The 19,969-nt window shown below is 45.6% G+C and overlaps 5 protein-coding genes across 7 annotated transcripts; 2 read left to right on the top strand and 3 right to left on the bottom strand.

Moving 5' to 3' along the window:
• Nucleotides 1-1,808: 1,808 nt before the first annotated feature.
• On the bottom strand, nt 1,809-6,387 carry LOC102714294. 3 transcript variants are annotated; one of them, XM_040523831.1, is made up of 2 exons: nt 5,661-6,387; nt 1,809-2,252 (listed from the first exon to the last, which is right to left on the bottom strand). In XM_040523831.1, exons 1-2 carry the CDS (start codon nt 6,372-6,374, stop codon nt 2,052-2,054), a joined length of 915 nt encoding a protein of 304 aa, XP_040379765.1. In that variant the 5' UTR covers nt 6,375-6,387; the 3' UTR covers nt 1,809-2,051. The 3 variants fall into 3 exon arrangements, with proteins under 3 accessions (XP_040379765.1, XP_040379766.1, XP_040379767.1); XM_040523832.1 differs by having other exon boundaries at nt 1,809-2,243; XM_040523833.1 differs by lacking the exon at nt 1,809-2,252 and adding an exon at nt 4,033-4,706.
• Nucleotides 6,388-8,267: 1,880 nt separating this feature from the next.
• On the bottom strand, nt 8,268-9,820 carry LOC102718175 (scarecrow-like protein 32). Its single transcript, XM_006654542.2, has one exon. The coding sequence runs from the start codon at nt 9,818-9,820 to the stop codon at nt 8,525-8,527; it is 1,296 nt and encodes a 431-aa protein (XP_006654605.1). The 3' UTR covers nt 8,268-8,524.
• Nucleotides 9,821-11,892: 2,072 nt separating this feature from the next.
• LOC102717897 (22.3 kDa class VI heat shock protein) lies at nt 11,893-13,963 on the bottom strand. The gene is made up of 2 exons (XM_040524122.1): nt 13,525-13,963; nt 11,893-12,711 (listed from the first exon to the last, which is right to left on the bottom strand). Exons 1-2 carry the CDS (start codon nt 13,865-13,867, stop codon nt 12,446-12,448), a joined length of 609 nt encoding a protein of 202 aa, XP_040380056.1. The 5' UTR covers nt 13,868-13,963; the 3' UTR covers nt 11,893-12,445.
• A 379-nt stretch (nt 13,964-14,342) lies between these two features.
• On the top strand, nt 14,343-16,579 carry LOC102717617. Its single transcript, XM_006654540.3, has 2 exons — nt 14,343-14,790; nt 16,245-16,579. Exon 1 carries the CDS (start codon nt 14,406-14,408, stop codon nt 14,697-14,699), a length of 294 nt encoding a protein of 97 aa, XP_006654603.1. The 5' UTR covers nt 14,343-14,405; the 3' UTR covers nt 14,700-14,790; nt 16,245-16,579.
• Nucleotides 16,580-17,155: 576 nt separating this feature from the next.
• Nucleotides 17,156-18,720, top strand: LOC102714017. Its single transcript, XM_015837167.2, has one exon. The coding sequence runs from the start codon at nt 17,213-17,215 to the stop codon at nt 18,239-18,241; it is 1,029 nt and encodes a 342-aa protein (XP_015692653.2). The 5' UTR covers nt 17,156-17,212; the 3' UTR covers nt 18,242-18,720.
• Nucleotides 18,721-19,969: the final 1,249 nt, after the last annotated feature.

Genomic DNA, 19,969 nt, shown 5'->3' with positions numbered 1-19,969 from the left:
GAATCGAACGCAGCCAATAAGTTCTAACTTTGAACATGCCCTGCCTCGTAGAGAACGGGAAGAAGAGAAGAAGAAAGCCATCGCCGGCAAGTGGTTGAAAATCATGGCGACGTGGCATAAACTGCCTTCAAACGGAGAGGAGGGGTAAGTTGATCGGTTTTTAATTATTGAGTAATTTAATTTGTCTGGCTCCTCCTCATCTTTTCATCCGTGCTTGTGCTTGTAAGCCTGTTTATTTGAAGTTTTTTCAGCTGGTGGAGCAAGACGCCTCCCCCCATCATGGCGCCGGCCGTACACCGGAGCAAATTCCACACGTGAGAGAAACCCCATCCCCATCCACATCCACATCCACATCCACCAGCTGCTGCTGCTAGCTAGCGTTCGATCGAGCTAGACTGGCCAGTCCAGAGGGCAGAGCCGAGCGTTGGGGGATCGGATCGAAATTAAGGCCCGGTTCACATTGGAAAACTTTTTACGGGAGTGAGGTCACGTCACCGCGTACGGTAATACATTTAAAGTATTAAATATAGTCTAATTAAAAAGGTTTTAAATTTCGTATGGAAATCGTAAGACGAATCTTTTGAGTCTAATTAATTCGTTATTAGCACATGTTGTTTACTGTAACACTTATAGCTAATCATGTACTAATTAGGCTCAAAAGATTCGTCTCACGATTTTCCTCGTAACTGTATAGTTAGTTTTAATGATCATGTATATTTAATGTTTTATTTTTATGTTTAAAGATTTGATCGGAAATATTTAAAAAAGTTTTTAGAAACTAAACAATGTCTAATTAATCGTGTCTCCCGGACGACCGGTCGTTGCATGGAGCAGGCGAGGCAACGACAGCAACGTGCCCAGCGCGTCTTCCGCTACCTTGTCGTCGATCCATCCATATCGTACGTGCGCGTCGACGGCGACCGCGGCCGATCCACATACAGCCCGCCACTTAGCGACGTGTGCACATCTCGACCGTCCGTCACCGTGATCCATACACGCACACGATGGTGATCATCGTTTGATTTTTCGAGGGAAAACTAACGCCATATTTATGAGTAAAAGTATAGTTTATGAACAAAATTTTTATACATGTGTTTTCAGCTATCTAAAAGAAAAGACTGAAAAATAAGTTACGATGAGAAAACACTAAATCAACTCTAAAAAATTTCAGCTTATAAACAGAGACAAAAGAAAAAAAAGTAAAATAAAATGATTCGATGATTAATATTTCCGTATAGTATCTTCAAGAGGCAGTCAACTTGTTGGGTGGTTGGGTACCAGCACAGCTGTAGGATATATACCTGATCTTTAGATAATACTAGCTCAGATTGCAACGTGTGATATGATGTGAAGACAACAGTGATCGATCGATCCAGCTGATTGAAACACACACACACAAGTAATATTTATATATACACTTTAAAAAGAGTATTCTCAAAGTTTCTTATTCGTGTATTTTTAAATTTATTCTTGCTGATGGGTTGGTGATGAGCCAATTAACTGGCGTGTGGCGCGCATGCACACGTGCAGGAGGGGAGCATGTAGGGCAGCAGCCCCATTCCGGCGAGAGCTGGTGCACGGATGGTAGGGAGATGGCTGTGTTAGCTGGTGCCTTGTCCCTGGCTGTTTGTCGCCCTCCTCCTCATCATATCTGGGAGAGACTGATGATGATGATGGCCACCTTGAATATATTCATCAATACATACTGCTGCTTCCTCCGTACCGTAATAACCTTATTTTTTGATTTCTATGTTCAACGCTTTAACCATTCATCTTATTTAAAAAAATTGTACAAAAACATAAAAAAATTAGTCACGTAAAAAGTACTATTCATGCTTTACCATCGGGTAACGATGCAAATATTAATCACACAAATATTTTAAATAAGACGAAAAGTCAAAACATTATATCTAAAAACTAAAAAGTAAACTTAATATCAAACGGAGGCTCTATCATGCCATACTCTGAGAGTCTGCAGTGCCCAGGAATTAAGCTTGCTCATCTCTCCCTGCCTCTGTCCCCGACAAAGCCCAGGCCCATGCATGCGTGTTTCATCTAGTCCTACAGTGCAGATGTTGCTTGGCAGTTCTTGTGGCACCACCACCAGCAGCAGCTAGCCCTCTCTCATGGTGGCGACACGGCTTAGCATTATTCATCAGGCATCCTGTCCATGGCATGGCCTGGTAGCTCGGTATGTATGCACGTACAGCGTGTGTGACCAGCTCTCCATCCGCTGGCGTTTGCTGCGCAGTCTTTCGTTTGTTCAGAATTGATTAAGGTGAGAAAAGAAAACTATATTACTCCTCAATGAATAAGAAACAAATAAAGGTGAGAGAGCAGGTAGATATAAAATGTGAAGATTTCAAATTGGTTGATGAGACATATAGTAGTGTCAAATGTACTTAGGGCATCACCAATATTTACTACCTACTTTAGGAATAAGGGTGGACCCTGCATCAGTGAGTAATGGTGAATGAACAAAAGTAGGTAGTAAGCCGGACCCCACCATCACTAACTTGAGAGAGAAAGATAAGAGAAATCATTTGTTTATTCCTTATGACCAGTTAGTAAGCATATTACCTGGTATTAGCTAATTACCACTTCCACAATATATATAACCTGGTAGTAGCAATATTTATTCCTTACTACCTACTTTACTTATACACTATGAATGCCCTTAGGTCATGTATAGTTCCTAATTTTATTTTTTTTCAAAAACATCACATCGAATCTTTGAACATCTAAATGGAGTATTAAATATAGATGAAACAAAAAACTAATTGCACAGTTATGGGAGAAATCGTGAAATGAATCTTTTGAGCCTAATTAGTCCATAATTAGTCATAAGTGCTACAGTAACCTACATTTGCTAATGATGGATTAGTTATGCTCAAAAGATTCGTCTGGTGGTTTCTACACGAGCCATGAAATTCGTTTTTTCATTCGTGTCCGAAAATCCCCCAATATCTGGTCAAACGTCTGATGTGACACTCACAAATTTTCTTTTCCCCAACTAAACACCACCTTACATTATAGATTTATACTAGTCAAAATTGCTTATATTTTATAACAGAGTGGGTTCTGGCCAACAAGAGGAAGCTGACACAGGTGGTGGTTGCCTCGACGATTGGCCGGCCGCCGGTCAGGTCGAGATCTGGAGCGCAGTACCACTGCAAAGATATAGCTAGCTATAGTCTTGTGACTACGTGCGACGGCGACGGCGGCGACCGGCCGGCAGCTGGCCGGGGGAAGCATCCCGATCTCGCCAGCGATCGCGGTCGCCGGTCCGGTCGCCGTCGTGCGACAGCGGCGGACGCGCGTCGCGACGACGACCTAGCAACATAGTATGCGCGTGCAAGGGTGCGTGATGGGACCCTGGCCTGCACGCCGCCGATGTGATCGTCCCTCCGGTCGCCGTCGCCGTCGTCGTCGTCGCGACGCAGTTCTCCCGAAGAAGCCGACACGCTGCACGATCAATCGGAGGGTGACTGCACTACTGTGGCTGCATTGTCAGCTAGCTCTAGGTAGGATTATATATATAGCGCATGCATGCAACATGCCTATATACCGTCCTGCGTAGCGTAGATCTTCCACAATCATCAGCTCTCTAGTTTCAGGACTTGTGCTTGTGTAAATCTGGGCCAATTTTGCATCAATTTTCATGATGCGTGGTTCAATTCTGCATGAAGGATATGCTTGGCCTTTTCTAATAATATGGGCTTCATAGATCAGACACTGCTATGTGGCCATGCCCAGGTATCTTAATTTGGTCACTAATCCCAGATGGGTTTCTTGCAGATCCTTTGATCTAACTGGAGGTCACGAGCAAAACTCAAAAAAATATTAGCAGGCTCTGATATGGGCTCACCCTTTTTCTTCTGGCGGCATCTTAATTGTACAGATAACTGTGGATTTGTACAATTGTAGGCTATATAGGCCGAAGAAAAGTCGCTGGGCCTTGAGATGTCGCCCGTCAACAAAGGCCGGCAAGAACAAACATTTAACCCAGTTTGTCAATGGTGAACAGTTCCGAAATGACTTGAAAAGATGTTACCAGGACGGCACTAGAAAAAAAGACCAATCATTCTACCATTCCACACATTTTCCAGCTGGGGATATGCATCCGGGAAAGATGCAGAATCCACAGAAAAAGGAAGGCAGGCATGATGCAGTAAGACCACAACATCAACAGAACAGCAACAGGAGAGAACAAAACATTGTACTATAGTCCTGTATGCCATTATAGATGTCACAAATAAAGGGATAGATGGACAATCTTTGGCAAAAACAGCTGCATCCTACCACAATTCCATCAGAACATGCAAAATGAAGTATACCTAGAAGGATTGAAAAACAAAATATGCAAATAATTTTGCCAAATATTCTATCTGCATCAGTGTTCTGAAAGGCAGCAATAAGGATTGAAAAACAGGAGACGCAAATAATCTTGCCAAATATTCTTTCTGCATTAGTGTTATGAAAGGCAGAAATGTGAAATGTCTAAGTCACCTAACTAACCCATCCCAACCTTTCTTTTAGAAAATGGATTAAAACTTGGCCTCCACACCCAAAGCGGGTGTCGGTGGTCAATTATCCCCAACTAATCGCAATTCACAAATTCAGAATTAGATCTTGTCTGTAATCCGACAAGCACCTAGCGCCTGGGTGAACACTGCTTCAGATAGCTTCCATGTTTCCAACTTGTGCTAGGGAAAGAAGCAATTAATGTCCATGCTTTGTATAAGGGCAAGCGAACTGTGTGAGTTCTATCAACAGCTTGAAAACTACGCTTTAGTGAGTCACAACTCAAACCGACAATAATCATGTGACAGCTAGCAAGAGAAAAATTCCGACCTGACTAGCTTCAATTACGATATTTGCCTATATAAAATTTGTTGCAAGACCGAAAAAAAGGGCAAGTTCTCAAAAGTCACAACACAGCAAGCAGTAAATTGCACAGAATGCTTATGACCTGATTACTTATTTGGACGAGTACAAACTTTTAAAATTTGTAAATTCAAGAACAATGTAAATCATGAGGAAGAGTGGTCAGGCATATATGCCTACATGTAGTTGCTAGTCTGAACTATTGGCAGGTTCAACAGTCAAATGATTCTCTAATAGTTACCAACTAAGAGTAATTGACTAAATGCTTAACACACAAATAAATCTATTTTGTAGTTTATTTCCTTACCAGAAAATTTTCAGTTTAATTGTGATACAAATGAATTGTATGCTGACACAGAAAATTTTCAGTTTAATTTGTGATAAAATTGAATTGTATGATGACACAATATATTAGGACGTGAGTTTGATTATAAAATGGGTAACTTTGGTAGCTGATTTAGCATTTTGTAGCAGTAAAGATAGAATGTGAGTGCTCAAGGGAGATCATGAATTTTCAAGCACACATCAACTGGCATGACATCTTTACAGTTTCCTCGTTTTAATTTACACATACATAATAAGAGTTTATATGTTTGGTCGGGTACTCGGGTTAAACTCTGATTATGTGTAAATTTAGAGTTTGATTCTATGCACAGATCTTAGAGGCTACTACACCATGAAAACAAATAATGGGTACATGGAATCAATCGATGATAAACGAATCAATGCGAGTTCGAGGTAGTGCCATTACTCTGCAAGATGAGCATCCTAACCTGTGAGCCACCGAAGGTGATATCCCTCATGTCAACGATGCGGGACCTCTTGAAGAGCGCGGCAACGGCCGCCGGGTCGAGGTGCCGGTCGACGGCGAGCGCGATGGCCCCTCCAGAGCGGACGGCGCGCTCGGCTTCCGCGGCAATCTGGGAAGGGAAGAGGGCGCCGGAGATCCCGGAGGGGTCGTCGGAGAAGATAAGGTCAAAGGCGCCGTCCGAGAAGGGGAGGTGATGGGGGTCGGCGCGGCGGACGAGAGGCGGGAAGTCCACGAGGTCGATCCCGGTGACGTCACTGACCCCCTCGGCGTGGAGCGCGTCGATGGCATGGCCGGCGCCGGCGGCCAGACAGAGGACACGGGAGGAGCCAGCGAGAAGGCGGAGGCCGCAGAGCGGGGCGAAGGCGGAGGAGGCGAGCGCCGCGGAGCGGCGGCGCCAGCGCGCGGAGGCCTGGAGCTTCGCGAGGCGGCGGTCCGGCGCCACGACGCGGCGGGCGGCGGCGTCGCAGGAGGTGCGCGGGAACGAGGCGAGGGAGAGCGTGGTGAGGGCCGCGCGGGGCGCGCGGAGGCAGGAGGTGGAGGCGTGGGAGAAGAGATATAGAAGCGAGGCCGTGGCCGCGGCGACGGCGGCGATGCTGACCAGCCGCTGGACTCGCCGGCCCATCGCCGACGGCGATGCCGCGGTGTCGGGTGGAGCCTCCACGGCGGAGGCGACCATGCGATCGATTGGATCTGCGTAGCCTTGCGGGTAGCAGAAATTGGCCGTGCTCATCACCGTTTCACGGCCCAATAAGAGTTGGGCCTTGCAAGTCTAAGATGAGCTTACAGTGAGCCTAGGCTTCAAATTTGATGGGCTTGTTGCCCAATCCAAAATCACAATATTTCCTTTTCTTTCTGAGTCATCCCTCACTGAAAATACTTTATCATTTGTAGTATAAAACAATCTATATATATACTCCCTCTGGTTTTTTTAATTGTTTCTAAATGTTTAACCCTTCCTCATATATATATATATATATATATATATATATATATATATATATATATATATATATAAATGAAATAACTTTACATATGATTTATAATCTATCTATCTATCTATTATATATATAATATTATATATATAAAGTAATAAAAAAGGAGCCTCCACGTTATCTCTCACAGGCTAGAAATTCTGAGATTAATTGAAAAAAATAAGAGAAAAAAGAGAAATCGAAAAAAGAGAAAAAAAACAATCGGACAAACAGGTTTATAGAAACAAAAAGGAGACAAGATCAATCACAGAAAAAAAACCAATCGGACAAATCAGGTTTATAGCAACAAAAAGGAGACAAGAACAATCACGTCAATTGATCAGATAGATCAGGTTTATAATCGCATGACATATATTCATATGGCAACCGATTAGCTTCAAGCGCGAAGGAAAAAAATAACAATCAGAATAAGAGACGTCCCGATTTTCTAGCATATTATACTGGTAATAGAAACCTATCTAATTTTAATAGACTCAATTTCTTTAGTAATTTACGGTAACGCAATGTACCGTTTTAAGCCGATTGTATTATAATCCGTTATAAAACTTAGGATTAGGCCAAAAAAATAGATGGCACTACTCCCTACCTAATTTGAATCATATCCTCTACTACATTTATCCACCCAAAAATAATCACTTATAATAAAATTATAATAAGAGAAAATTGATCTAAATGCGCTTACAAGAAGAGTCTTCTTGTTGTCTTTCACAGACTAAAAATTCTAATATTAATCAAAGAAAAATAAGAGAAGAAAAAGAAAAAAAGATCAATCAAAAGAAAATTGATCAACCAGACACATCAGGTTCTCTTATAGAATCCCGGTCAATAACAATATTAAAATAGAAAAGATCACGTCAATCGGATTTGTAACTCTCATCTTAGTGTTTCTATAAGAGATAAAAATAAAATCACATGCATTTGTACGTACGTATGTATGAGTATAGTTTAGAAAAATCCAATCCAAATTTTAGATTAAAAATTTTATTATAATTTATATTGAGGTAAGAGTCCATCATAGATACAACATGAAAATCTCTAAAATTCTAGTTAAAAAATACAATTTCAGAATTAAAAATAAAAAAAAGTAATAAAAAGATTTGATGCGTAAATATAGTTTAGAAAAAAATCCAAATTTTAGATTAAAAATTTTAAAATAATGTAAATGGTGTCATCGGGGCCTTGGGGTAGTGAGAGCAACTGCTATTATATTGAAGATAGAGATGCAAAGAAGAAGATAAGCAAATATACCATAAAATTTATATATATTTGACTTAATGTATTGTTAAGAGAATACTAAAACATCCATAATGTTTGTTTTATGTACATATAAATCACTATATTAATTAGAATATCATACATAATTTTGATCGGGTTAGAATTTAAATTATATTACAGTGTAACATATTTTTTTTCATATATGAAATAATTTTATATCAATGCTAGCCGCGCAATCTGCGCGGGCCACCATGCTAGTTTTGTATATTGGACAAGAAAAAAGACGAATGATCAAACGTAAATCTAGAAATCAACCACGTCAATTAAAACAATCGGATAGAGTACCTTTTATTCCTATTTTATTCATTAAAATTGGCTGGTTCATTGAAAAATTATATATCGCCAGGAAAACATCAACGAGCAAGTGTAAGATCTTGTCGTCGAAATAGAAGTTTAAAACAAACCACTTTACAATTTGAAATGAAATTCCTGCGTTGTCGTTTCTTTCGTCATGTTATTTCTGAGCTAGACAATCCAATTCTAATTTTTGTGACTCAACACCAGCTTAACTAAGCTTTTCACTTGCTTAATGGAGATGGTTAATTCTAATTAGGCCCGATTAGCTGGGCACCCAAGCGCTCGTGAACACGGCGCCATGCCCCTTCCACGTCAGCACAAGCATGTCGTCTTCCCGCTTCACGCCCCACCCCGTGGCGTGCTCGCCCAGCAGGCGCCGCACCTCGGCCGCCGCCTCCTCGTCGAACCCTACGCTGGCGAACTCCCTCTGCCTCATCCTCTCGGCTAGCCTCGCGCCGGACTCCGACCGCTCGCCGCCGTCTTCGCTGATGACGCTCTCGATCTTCCGCCCGATGGCCGCCTCCTGCTCCAGCCGCCGCGGGCTGTCCCTGGGCGCGGACATGTCGAGCGCGTCGAGCAGGATCCAGTGGAAGTTGAAGCAGCCCGCCATGCGCGACGCGAGGCTCGGGGAGTCCAGGTCGGCGTCCTCGTCGGTTACGGTGACCAGGCATGGGTTCAGCGTCCGAACCGTGTCTAGGAAGAAGTCCCTCGAGTCCGGCGCGACGTGCCGGAGCCAGCTCTGGCAGTTGACGATGAGTGCCTCGCCGTCCCTTAGTCCCAGCGACGGCGGGTCGGACAGGACGGACGCGAGTTCTTGGCAGGGCGTCGGCTGCTTCTTCTTCTTCGGAGACGTCGCGGCGGTCGCCGCGCTCTCGACAACGTTGAACTCCAGCTGCACGCCTCTGGACGTGGCGAAGTTGGCCAGCCGGAGGCCGAGCTCCTCGCTCGACACGGCGAGCAGCGGCGGCACCGCGGGCCGGACGGACGGCACGGTGATCCGGAGCGCCGGCGCCCCCCCGGGCCGCTTGGACAGTATGTCGATGAGCGTCGGCCACTGCATGCAGTGCGTGACGCTGAGGTCGACGACGTGCACGGCGGCTCTGCCGGCCACCGCGCGGAGGATGGCGGCGTTGGACGCCGTGAAGCCGAACCGGTGCCACGGGGTGAGGTCGACGTAGTCGGCGAGCTCCGTCACCGACATGGCCCTCCCCCTCCCCCGCGGTGGCGCCGGCGCCCCGCTCTCTAGACACGCCACGGAGGCGCCCGCCGGAGCGCAGAGCCGGCGCCACGCGCGGGCGACGAGCGCGCGGAGCAGCCACGACGTGAGCCGCTGGTTGGGGTCACCCTGCGAGGAGGCGATGTTGTTGAGCACCCACATGGCCTGCTGCGCCAGCGTCACGTCGTTGGACTCGAGCGCGGCGGCGCAATGGAGGAGCAGCTGCTGGGTGCGCGGCCCGTCGACGAGCACCCCGCCGGAGAAGCAGGCGGAGGCGGAGGAGCCATGCCCATGCGCCGCTCCGACGCCGCCACTACCCCTCACCGCCGGCTCCATGTCCATGGCGCGTCCAAGAATCCGACGTGCTACCGACAACAAAACGCTTAGCACGATCCTGATGATCTAGAGCTTAAGCGGATTGGCGACACTTGTCAGGTGCTCATTGGGCGAGCTAGGATCATTTGTGCTGAAGGATTGGGTTGCTGCCTTGTGTGTTAGTTTGGTGCAATTTTGCAAGGTGAGTGAAGTGAAGTGAAGTGAAGTGGATTGAGAAGCTTGAAAGGATGTTTTGGTTTGTTTGTTGGAATGACTTGGCCTACTTATAGGACCACTGTGAAAGATCCTCTCTTCATTTCCATGCAGAAAAATGGGATAGCACTTTGTACTCTTTCTATGGGGGGTAGAAGACAATTGTGATGTCATCCACAACATCCTTGTCTGATTGTGCTCTGATTATGCTATGAGATTTGGACATTATGGTATATACATTTGGGGTATTTTACAGTCTTGGGAAGATATTGGAAGGTACAATATCTTCTAGTATTTGTTTTTAAGATAAAGGAGACCGACAATTATATAATAAATCTTAGATCATTTTCAGTCTTTGTATAGTTAAGATGCACACAACCTATAATTATTGCGTAAAATAGTTGACCCTAGCTATATGCTCGGATAGGGGCAACTATTAGTGTTATGGATATGGAGTAACATATAAACGTACGCTTACCTCGGTGGAACTCGGTGGAATTTGAATCGGCAGAGAATTTGAGAGTTTTTCGACGGGCTTCGAATTTAAGTTTTAGAACCTCTAGGAGACTTTTGCTGGGATTCAGGGAATTCATTTGAGATCCACAGGCACAAGTAGCACGAATTCAATTAGGGTCAAGAACTCAAGAGAACAATTTTAAATCAGTAAAGAAAATTCCGAGTGTTACAACAGGTTTTTATCCTAGGAGCAAAATTTGACTCCATATCTTCGAAAATTTAATTTGTGGTGCTGCCGGACACTTGCACATAAAAGATATACCAGGAGGTACTTGCAACCTATGGCTCCATCAAGGTAGAAAGGGGTCCCAAAACTTTGTTTTAAAAGCGCAAGGGAGAGGCTCAATTATGCAGTATCAATCAAGTTTAGACATGGTTTTTGTTCATATCAGTCAGACCAGTAACTGTAGCAGATACGTCTCACTTTCAGGTTTATTAGTTACTGTACTTACATTGTTAAACTAGATTAAGGCCGGTGAGAAGGTGGCCTGGCCACGGAAGCAGCCATAGCCGCCCAGGCTCTTTTGTCAGTTCAGATACTGGCTGAAAAATTCCCAATAAACATAACCTGAACCTGTCATTCTCTGCACCCCATTTTCTATCCCAGGGGCGGTCTCTCCAAGAACAAAACGAGCAGGTACGCCAATTCTGGATGGGTAAAATCCACAGGCTTCAGGCATCTCTGATCGTGACTGAAACACAATTGGGGCATGTTTGTTTCCCTGCTTTGTCGTATCTCTGTCTTTTTCTCGTTGATTTCGACGAACGTTGGGCTGGAGAAAGAGAGCAGAAGGACATGGAATTCAGCTCCGGTTGATCTTCACAAGCTGCACTTTCTTGTCATTTGCCAGTCAAGATTAGTTACTCCAGGATACCATGCATGATGCACCAGCAAAAGCTACTGATAAAGAACCGGAAAAAAACAGAGAATTCATATTGACACTTGCCGACAGGTTCAGGTTCATCTCCTGACCTGTATTACAACAGAAAAGTATTTTTTTACCCTTCTTAAAAAAAAAGAATCTCCTGACCTGAATTATAATCGAGTGGCACGGGAATTCAGTTAAGAGAGCATCAGGCTATAGTGATCCTAAAAAAATCTAACAACTGTCAGGTGCGCACTGAGAGTTAAGAAGTCATTGTTATTTTCCATATAATCAAAAGCAATCCAGCGATCAAAATGATGAGTGCCATCGGACATCAGGCCAATCAAAGTTTTGCCGTAGATTAATTACCTGAAGACCCGATAAAAAAGCAGCCATGCTTTCGCCAATTCCGATTCCCCATCTGCCCACCGGAGAGAGAGAGAGAAAAAAAAGGACGGGGTGATAGCGAGACATCATGGCCGAAAGAAATTGAAAGAATCCAACTTTCTCAAAGCCGCGACCTGGATATGTATATATGTTCATGTATTCCGGAATCGAATTTATGATCTTGACGCCTCATTTTATCGTCGACCAATTCGACAGCGATGGTGTGAACTGTGATGCATGCACTGCACCGATGCTAATGATCCATTTTAACGGTTAACTATACATATAACAAGGCACATGGATTAGACGTTAATGATGCATATGCAACATGTGGAGATAATCTTCGCTCGCTTTTGGTCTCTCCATATCTCGAGAAATTCTTATCAAGTTGAGATTTTCTTCGGTCCAATGAAAAGTATCTTGAGGTACGGGTATCTCGAGGTACCAAATTGTTTTCTACCATTGGATCAGCAGCTGAGTAGGATATGCGCGATTAGATTTAACGATTAGAAATGATTTGGTATTGGGAGCTATCGTATCTCGAGATACTTTTTTTGATTGAAATAAATCTCTATTAAGTTTTGTGCCATCTTCACCGTCACTGTCCACTGTTAGAAGAAGAATAATTTGTTCTCTCCAATCGCGCGGCGAGGGTAATATTCTTTTCTTCTCAGGCGGTGGCGGCCGCCGCTTGATGGGCGTCGCCGTTCTTAGGCACCTTGATCTCCAGTGACCCCTCGCCGTCGTCGAAGAAGGCCTCCACTTTCCTCCAGTCCGCGTCCTCCGGCAGCTCCACTCGCCGGACGAAGCCGTGCTCCCACCACCGGCCGGCGCGCCAGTCCCGGCCGTCCGGCGCCGGCGCCCGCCACAGCCCGCTGATGTCGACCACCCGCATCGCGTCGTCGCCGCTCACCTCCACGTCGCATTTCCTTCCTCCTGAAACCGTCAGAAAACGAGCGAATCAGCGTTCAGCAAATATTAGTTCTTTGATTAACTCGATAAAACTGCAATAATGGGAAAGCGATTAGGTTCTTTTTAGGGTTTCGTAATCGTCCGGCACACGCCATGACTGCCTTTTCCTCATCGTCTGAAAAATAAAAATGTCTGCTTTTTGTTGGATCATGGTGGATGGTGCACCACTCGTAGACGCAAAGAATACATGTCTTCAGAGAGACAGCGAGATTGCCATGTTACTGTAGTGTAAAAGCACAGAAAAGCACATGAAGAAAGGAGACCACCACATGACCCTGGTTACTTCCAAGTTGCAAGTTTTTATCCTCTAGTAAAATCCGGTTACTTCTGCCAAATGTCAACTGTTTGGTTTCTGACAGGATGTTGAAACCCTGTCTCTGCGGCATCTGAATCTGATTCTGAAAGTGCTTGCTGAATTAATATGGTGCACTTCAGCAAGAACTTCTGTTCAGCAAATTGAGTAAGGAACACTAACATTTACTTAGGATCAGCTGCTCCTGCTAATTTGATCCGAAGATTATTGGACTGGAAACACAAAGATATCATCTCTGACAAATGTGTAGCAGTAATCCAATTTACTTTTTCTTTTTCAGAACAAGCGGCGAAACCTGTGCGTCCATGAACTAGGGAAGAACAACTTATCCATAAACTAAAAAGGCTATAGTGCAAATCACATATGAAGAAACAGATGCAGAGATTGAGCTTAAGTATTCAGAAATGGAGAAGGAGAAATTAATCAAGCCAGATGAAAAATACAGTTGACAGCAAGATGGTTACCTGGTATGTCAGCTCTCAAGTAGTACTCGGAGTCCGTCTCGGCCCAGTCGACGGTGGTCCTCGCCCCGCGGCGGAGCGCGGCGAGCAGCACCTCCGGCTCGAACTCCCACAGCGGGAAGGCGTCGGCCGGGTCGAAGAACTTGCCGAACAGGAAGGGGCTGAACAGAGACCCCTCCCCGAACACGGCCCTCGCCGCCGCGGCCTCCGCCCCGGCGCCGCCGCCGGACTGCTGCAGGAACGCGCTGAACGTGTTCTCCAGCAGCGACATGCGCCACCTCGGCGGCGGCGCCGCCGCGCCGTCGGCGGCCTGCCGGAACACCTCGATCGCCCGCCGCGGCGGCATTGCTAGCTAGCTAAGGCAGGCCGTGCCTTGCGCGCGCGGCCGGGACGGAGAGGGCGGGCTAGGAGGGAGAGGTTCTTGTACGCGGAGGAGGAGGCAGTGGTGGAGTTGGCCTTTGCGGAAAGCAGAGGATGAGAGGTGTGATTCCGTTTGGAGTTGGCTGGCCCCCCCGCCCCGGCCGCCCGTGGTCGTCGACGAGATGTGATTCCCGCGCTTTTTCTTTTTTCTGGAGATTTCCATCTCGCCATGCGATGTGAGGGAGACGACGACGACTAGTCTCTGTGGGCCGCTTCTGGGCTGGATCCGAATATACGGTGGGCCGTAGGCCAGGCCCACCTTGTCTCTGTGGGCCAATATGCTGGGCCGGCTCCGAATATACGATGGCCGTAAGCCAGGCCCACTTTTCCCCCACCGTTGTATCGCAAGCGGATGATATGACATGTGGGACCCACCTGGCAGTGAGGTTTCTTCTTCTTCATCATCTTGTGTTCTTCCAGATTTTTTTTTTCCCGACCAAAAACCCTACTATTCCCTAATCCAGATGGGGCTCTTCTCGTGGTGGAAGGGGCAGCGGAGCGGCGGCTCGCCGGAGCCGGCGAAGGGAGCGGGTGTATTGGTGGCCGAGGTAGCCGCGGAGGGCACTCAGGGGGCGGTGGAGGTGCGGCGGCGGCGGCAGGCGGACGCGACCGTCTTCGAGTTCGGGTCGGCGGCGGAGTCCGGCGCCGCCGTGACGCTCGCGGGGTACTGCCCCGTGTCCGATGACCTCGAGCCCTGCCGCTGGGAGCTCGTGCCGGCCGCCGGCGAGGGCGCGCCGCAGTTCCGCATCGTCTTCTAAGAGGGCTACTAGGAGAGGGAGAGGGCGTCCACGTACTCCGGCACCTGTCATCTCGACATGATGACATCTTGGGATGTACCAGGTTTTATAGGTATAAAGTTGTGATTTTTCGGCTGTATACCTGTACCCGCTACCCAGGTATTATCTTGAAATAAAACTTGAGGTATTGATGTGTTTCTTACTTACTTAGATCAGAGCTGTCATGTTTGATTTGCTAGTCTGCTGTAGGGAATTTACTGACACCAACGCAAAATTTCTAATTTGTGTGTTCACTAGGATTATAATAGCTCTGCAGTGTGCTAGCAGGTTAGCAACACTGAAATTTGTGGGTACTATTGGCCTAATTTTCAGAGACGCCTTAAAAAATATTCAGAGATGCGAATTCAACCTATTAGGGAAGCAAATGCATGAAAATTTGTTGTTGCAGGAGATGTATACAGTAAACAGTGTTTGATAAAGTAAGGAAATCGAACATGATCGCTTGCCTGGATAGCTTCTGAGGGCTAAGACCTAGACTTAACCACCAATTTGGCAATTTCCTATTTGATCACATATGTTCTGGTGTTTTTGCCTCTTCCTGCATACCTTTCTGGTTTCTACAACTGGGTTCTAAGCAGTAGCACATGTTAAATATAGGTACTACTACCTTCGTTTCATAACGTAAGATGTTTGACTTTTTTGGTTACAATGTTTAACCATTCATCTTATTCAAAAATTTAGTACAAATGCAAAAAATGATAAGTCGTGCTTAAAATTTTTTTGATAATAAAGTAGGTCATGAGCAAAATAAATAATATTTTCATAATTTTTTGAATAAAATAAATAGTCAAACATTGTAAGCAAAAAAGTCAAACATCTTACATTATGAAACGGAGGGAGTAGTATATTGTTTCTTTGTCAATATTTAACTTGCAACAAGATGTTATTCTTATCCCCGACCAGTTGATCAATTAGTGCACCTGATTCAGGTTTTGTAGGTGTTCATTCGTCTTTGCTGCCAGGTTGTTTTCACTTGAATTTGAATGATTTGTTGAGTGCAGTTGCTCTTTTTGAAATATGAAACTTGACATCACAATTCTTGACTGTGAGTTGTTTTACTCATTTAGTTTCTTCCGGTATTATTTCAGAAACTGGCCTTAGTATTTGTTTCAGGGTATGTTTTGACTTCTGATTATCCATCCTTTTATAGAGGAAAGAAATCAGACATTGATCTTAAACCTCAAGCTTGTGAGCAATGGTAAACCTAGACTTATTTACTTGGTAATCAGATATGTTCTGTTATCTCTTGTGCTGGTGCCACTTCCTGGATGCCTTTCTGGTTTATACCACTGGGTACTAAGCTGTAGCATGTTAAAAATACTTAAGTTTTTTTCTCTGTCATCTGAAGTTGTTAGTGTTGAATTGTGAAACTGGCTCATCACAATTCTCAACTGCAACATGTTTTACTCATGTACTCCCCTGGGATTATGGTAGAATCATGTTTCTGATATTGATGTGGCATGAATGTTTTATGAAGAAATATCATTGAATAAACATCTGTTGTAGGGCTAGGGCCACGAGTTGACGGCAACCTTGGATGTTTACCAAACTGGAACCTGAACCTCTATCAAACAATGGTTGAATACTCGATTGTAAAGAACATGAATACCTACCTCGCAGTTTGAGTCATAACTTGTAAAAACCAGTATTCCTGGTTCGGCTTGATGTTCAAGGATAGCTTTAAGAATCAACATGTGCATCTGAGATTAGAAAAATGTTTGCTGCTTTATATTGATACCAATTTTAGCCTGCTGTCAATTGTTGTGGTTTGTATGTGTGGAAGCACTACTCAATAAATAATCCTCGGTGTGCTAATTTGATGAAGCACTTTATTCTTTATGCTGACTTTTGGCTGAAGTTCAGTGACCAACAAGGGAATTCCCTGCCCATTTTCTGATGCTATAATTCTCAATCTAACAAAGCCCACTAATTGGGTGATGATACAGTTATATGTGACAACAACTCCCAGTAATCAGTTGATGATACATTTACATGTGACAAATGGTCAGGCATATCAGTTGATGGAAGTGAAAAAAAAAACATGTAAAATTCCAGCTTGAGCACTGAAAGAAATAATGAAGATTAGTGCTGCTCAATAGTTTTTAGCACACGGATAGACATCTACACATATACTTACATGCTATGTAGTTAGTTATCTTTACATATACTTACATGCTATGTAATTAGTTATAAAAGATATGAAAAAAATTGACAAGATAGATTAATATGAGTTATATTATTTCACAAATATGTAAATTATAGAAGTTGAATTTAAATTTGCATGTTTGTGGAGTGATATAACTCATATTTATCTACCTTGTCAAAAAAATTTATATTTTTAATGACTATTTAAATGACATATAAGCAGTGGATATCCACAAACCACTTTCCATACTAGAGCAGTGGAGATTGGATATGCATATGCCAAGTAACCACCTTATCTTCTCTTCGCGGCAGCGACGCCTCTGGCGCCAATGGCCATGAGCCTCCTGAACCCTCCTCCCTCCAAACTCGCGCCGAAACCGCCGCTCCCGCCACCCTCTCGGCGATTCGCGCCACTGACGTCGCCGCCGCAGCAGCAATCCGCCTTTCATCTCTCGCTGCTCGTACGCGAGCAGCCGCGGCAGCTGCGGCCCCTGCGCTCGTCGCCGTCCACGCAGGCGGACGCGTCCCCCTCGCCGCCGTCGTCGAGGGAGGAGGCCGTGTCCCAGGCGAGGTCCTGCCTCGCCACGGCGCTGCGCAAGCCGCTCAACAACGCGGCCGCGCCCCGGAAGCTCAAGAAGCAGCGGCAGCCGCGGTTCCGCGCCGAGATACCCGTCGTCGACGACTCGCCGGGCTCCCTCGCGCGCCTCGCCTCCGACGTGTTCTCGTCGTGCCTCGGCTTGCCGAGGAAGGGCGGCGCGCCGGCGAAGCTGCTGCTCGTTTGGCCGTCCTCCGAGGAGCAGGGGTTGGCTCTGCGGGAGCCCAATGACTGGGGGGCCTCGACGGCGCACGCGCAGCTCGACGCGGTGGCGCCCGACGCGCTGAGGTCCTGCGATGCCGCCGTGTTCTTGGCGCCGGGTCGGTCGCAGGTGGAGAAGATGAGGGCCGCCGCCGACGCGCTGGACCCCAAGCCGGTGGTCCTGTTCAACCCGGCGTGGAGCTTCGACGAGGAGGAGGCGTTCGCCGCCGGTGCGAGGGGGTTCGTGGGCTCCTTCAACGTGGTGTACTCCTTCACGGGGCTGGAGGTGAGGGGCCTCCTGAGCAAGAAGAAGGGCGTGCTGCTCCGGTGCGTCGAGGGCGGAAGGTTCGGCGGCGAGAGCTGGGTGCTCATGGTGGAGGACGACGCGCCGGAGGCTGGCCAGTTCAAGGTCGTGTCGCGGCTGAAGCGGCGGCCGACGATCGGCGAGGTGGAGACCATGCTGTACAACCTCATGGCCGCCAACTCGCCGGTGACCAAGTCGGCAAGATTCCTCCGGGGGCTCGTGTCCAGTGTGACCGGTGGAATAAAGGAGAAGCAATGAAGCCAACGATCTTTCTCGAGTAGAATTCTTTTTGAATGAATTCATCAGTAGACGAATCGCGGAGGGAGAAGATGTTTTCAGCGAACTGTAACGATCTCGAGAAGTTCATATGAGCGAATTCATCAGTGGAAGTTGCGATTTTGAGGTGAGGAGTTCATCTGTTCGTGCTTCACTTTGGTAAAATCAAATAGGCATGATTTCGAACAGATGATCTCACAGCACCGCTGGCCTCACTTGAGCGTAGAGCATCTTCAAAGAGACAAGTTATCACATCTAAGATTTTGGCTCGTGCAGTAAAAAGAACATATTCAAGTAACATGTTCAGCATCTCAATAATCTTATACTCTATCAACAAAAGACGATGAAGTGTAAAAATGTGGTCTAACAGTCGGTGTTTAAAATTTCGGTCCGAAATTTCGGGTCTATCAGTAGGTCCCGATAGCTAGTGTATTTAGGCCAAAAATTTTGGTTAGACTATTGCAACATATATTTTCTTTTTTGATGCACTTTATGAATCGAAATTGTTACCATTGATTTAGGAAGTTTATGCATTACTAATTTCAAACTAAAATTTCAGAAAATTCGATCGAATTTTAATTGAAAATCAAATTTTGTTTGAAAATTTCGTCAGAAAATTCGGTCCCCCTGAAATAAATCAGAACCCTACAGGGTTCCACTTATTGTGATAATCGTCATGATTATCGCAATAATCGAGGGCTCCGCCAAGAACCGATAACGGTTTTGGGCGGTTTCCTCCGGGAAAAACCACCCAAATTCAAAAAATTTGAAAAATTTTGATGAAAAATTAAGAAAAAAACAAGGTGATAGATATGTATTTATTGAACTTAGATGCGAAGAAAATTTTCAAAAAACTCAATGAATCACTCAAAAATCTGAGAAAAGATTATTTGACTTGAGTTAATTGAAAAAAATATAGAGAGAATGACACCAACTTCAGTGGCCACGAGCGGTGAACTGGTCCACTCCCTTTCCCCCTTTTGCTCGCACACACCAGGATTGGAGCCGGTGACCGGTGCCGCCAGATCCGCCGCCTCCGCCCGAAGAAGAGGAGAGACCGCGCGGTATGCCATGATAATCGTGGCGGAGGCCGCGGTAATTGTGCGATTATCACTCATATCATTGTGGTTTTCAGCCGAAGTCGCGCGATTATCGTCCCAAACCGCAATCTACAAGTCTCCGCGGTAATCGTACCAAACCGCGCGATAATAGTACCAAACCGCGGGATATGGTGGTCAAAACCGTCACGATTTCGTTTGAATTTTTAAATTTAAATTTGTGCGGTTTTTGAACGATTACCGTGATAATCGTCGATTATCGTGGCTCCGCGCAGGAGCGGTTTGGAGGGCCTCCGCGATAAGTGAAACCCTGGAACCCTACTAACAGTTCATCCAAACAATTATCTATTTGAGCCATCATACATATGTGATTGTGGAGTTTCTCTCTCCTTACTCTAAATAAGCATGCAAGACTATTTTTTAGCAGTATATGTTTAAGAGAAAATGGATAGTTGATAGATATTAATAAATATAGTAGAGTGTGACATGCAGAATGTAATGACGATGCTATATGTACGATAGTATTCGTACGATCCGTGTACGATAACGATCCGCATAGCACGCCATGCGCCGTGTGCTCCTTCCGTATGCGCCAACACCATATGTGTCGTACACGGATCGTACGAAAGAGATCGTAGCTATTTCCGAATGT

Source organism: Oryza brachyantha, chromosome 5 (genome assembly GCF_000231095.2).
Source record: "Oryza brachyantha chromosome 5, ObraRS2, whole genome shotgun sequence".
NCBI classification, from domain to species: domain Eukaryota; kingdom Viridiplantae; phylum Streptophyta; class Magnoliopsida; order Poales; family Poaceae; genus Oryza; species Oryza brachyantha.
This window is presented reverse-complemented; position numbering and strand designations above follow the sequence as displayed.

Bases quoted from the DNA above. Each gene is read 5' to 3' on its own strand.
- LOC102714294 (XM_040523831.1), bottom strand. From the start codon at position 6,374: ATGGTCGCCTCCGCCGTGGAGGCTCCACCCGACACCGCGGCATCGCCG. The intron at 2,253-5,660 runs GTTAGGATGCTC...AACAAACGAAAG, and splicing joins TCACCTTCGGTGGCTCACAG to ACTGCGCAGCAAACGCCAGC.
- LOC102718175 (XM_006654542.2), bottom strand. From the start codon at position 9,820: ATGGACATGGAGCCGGCGGTGAGGGGTAGTGGCGGCGTCGGAGCGGCG.
- LOC102717897 (XM_040524122.1), bottom strand. From the start codon at position 13,867: ATGCCGCCGCGGCGGGCGATCGAGGTGTTCCGGCAGGCCGCCGACGGC. The intron at 12,712-13,524 runs GTAACCATCTTG...TGACGGTTTCAG, and splicing joins CTTGAGAGCTGACATACCAG to GAGGAAGGAAATGCGACGTG.
- LOC102717617 (XM_006654540.3), top strand. From the start codon at position 14,406: ATGGGGCTCTTCTCGTGGTGGAAGGGGCAGCGGAGCGGCGGCTCGCCG.
- LOC102714017 (XM_015837167.2), top strand. From the start codon at position 17,213: ATGGCCATGAGCCTCCTGAACCCTCCTCCCTCCAAACTCGCGCCGAAA.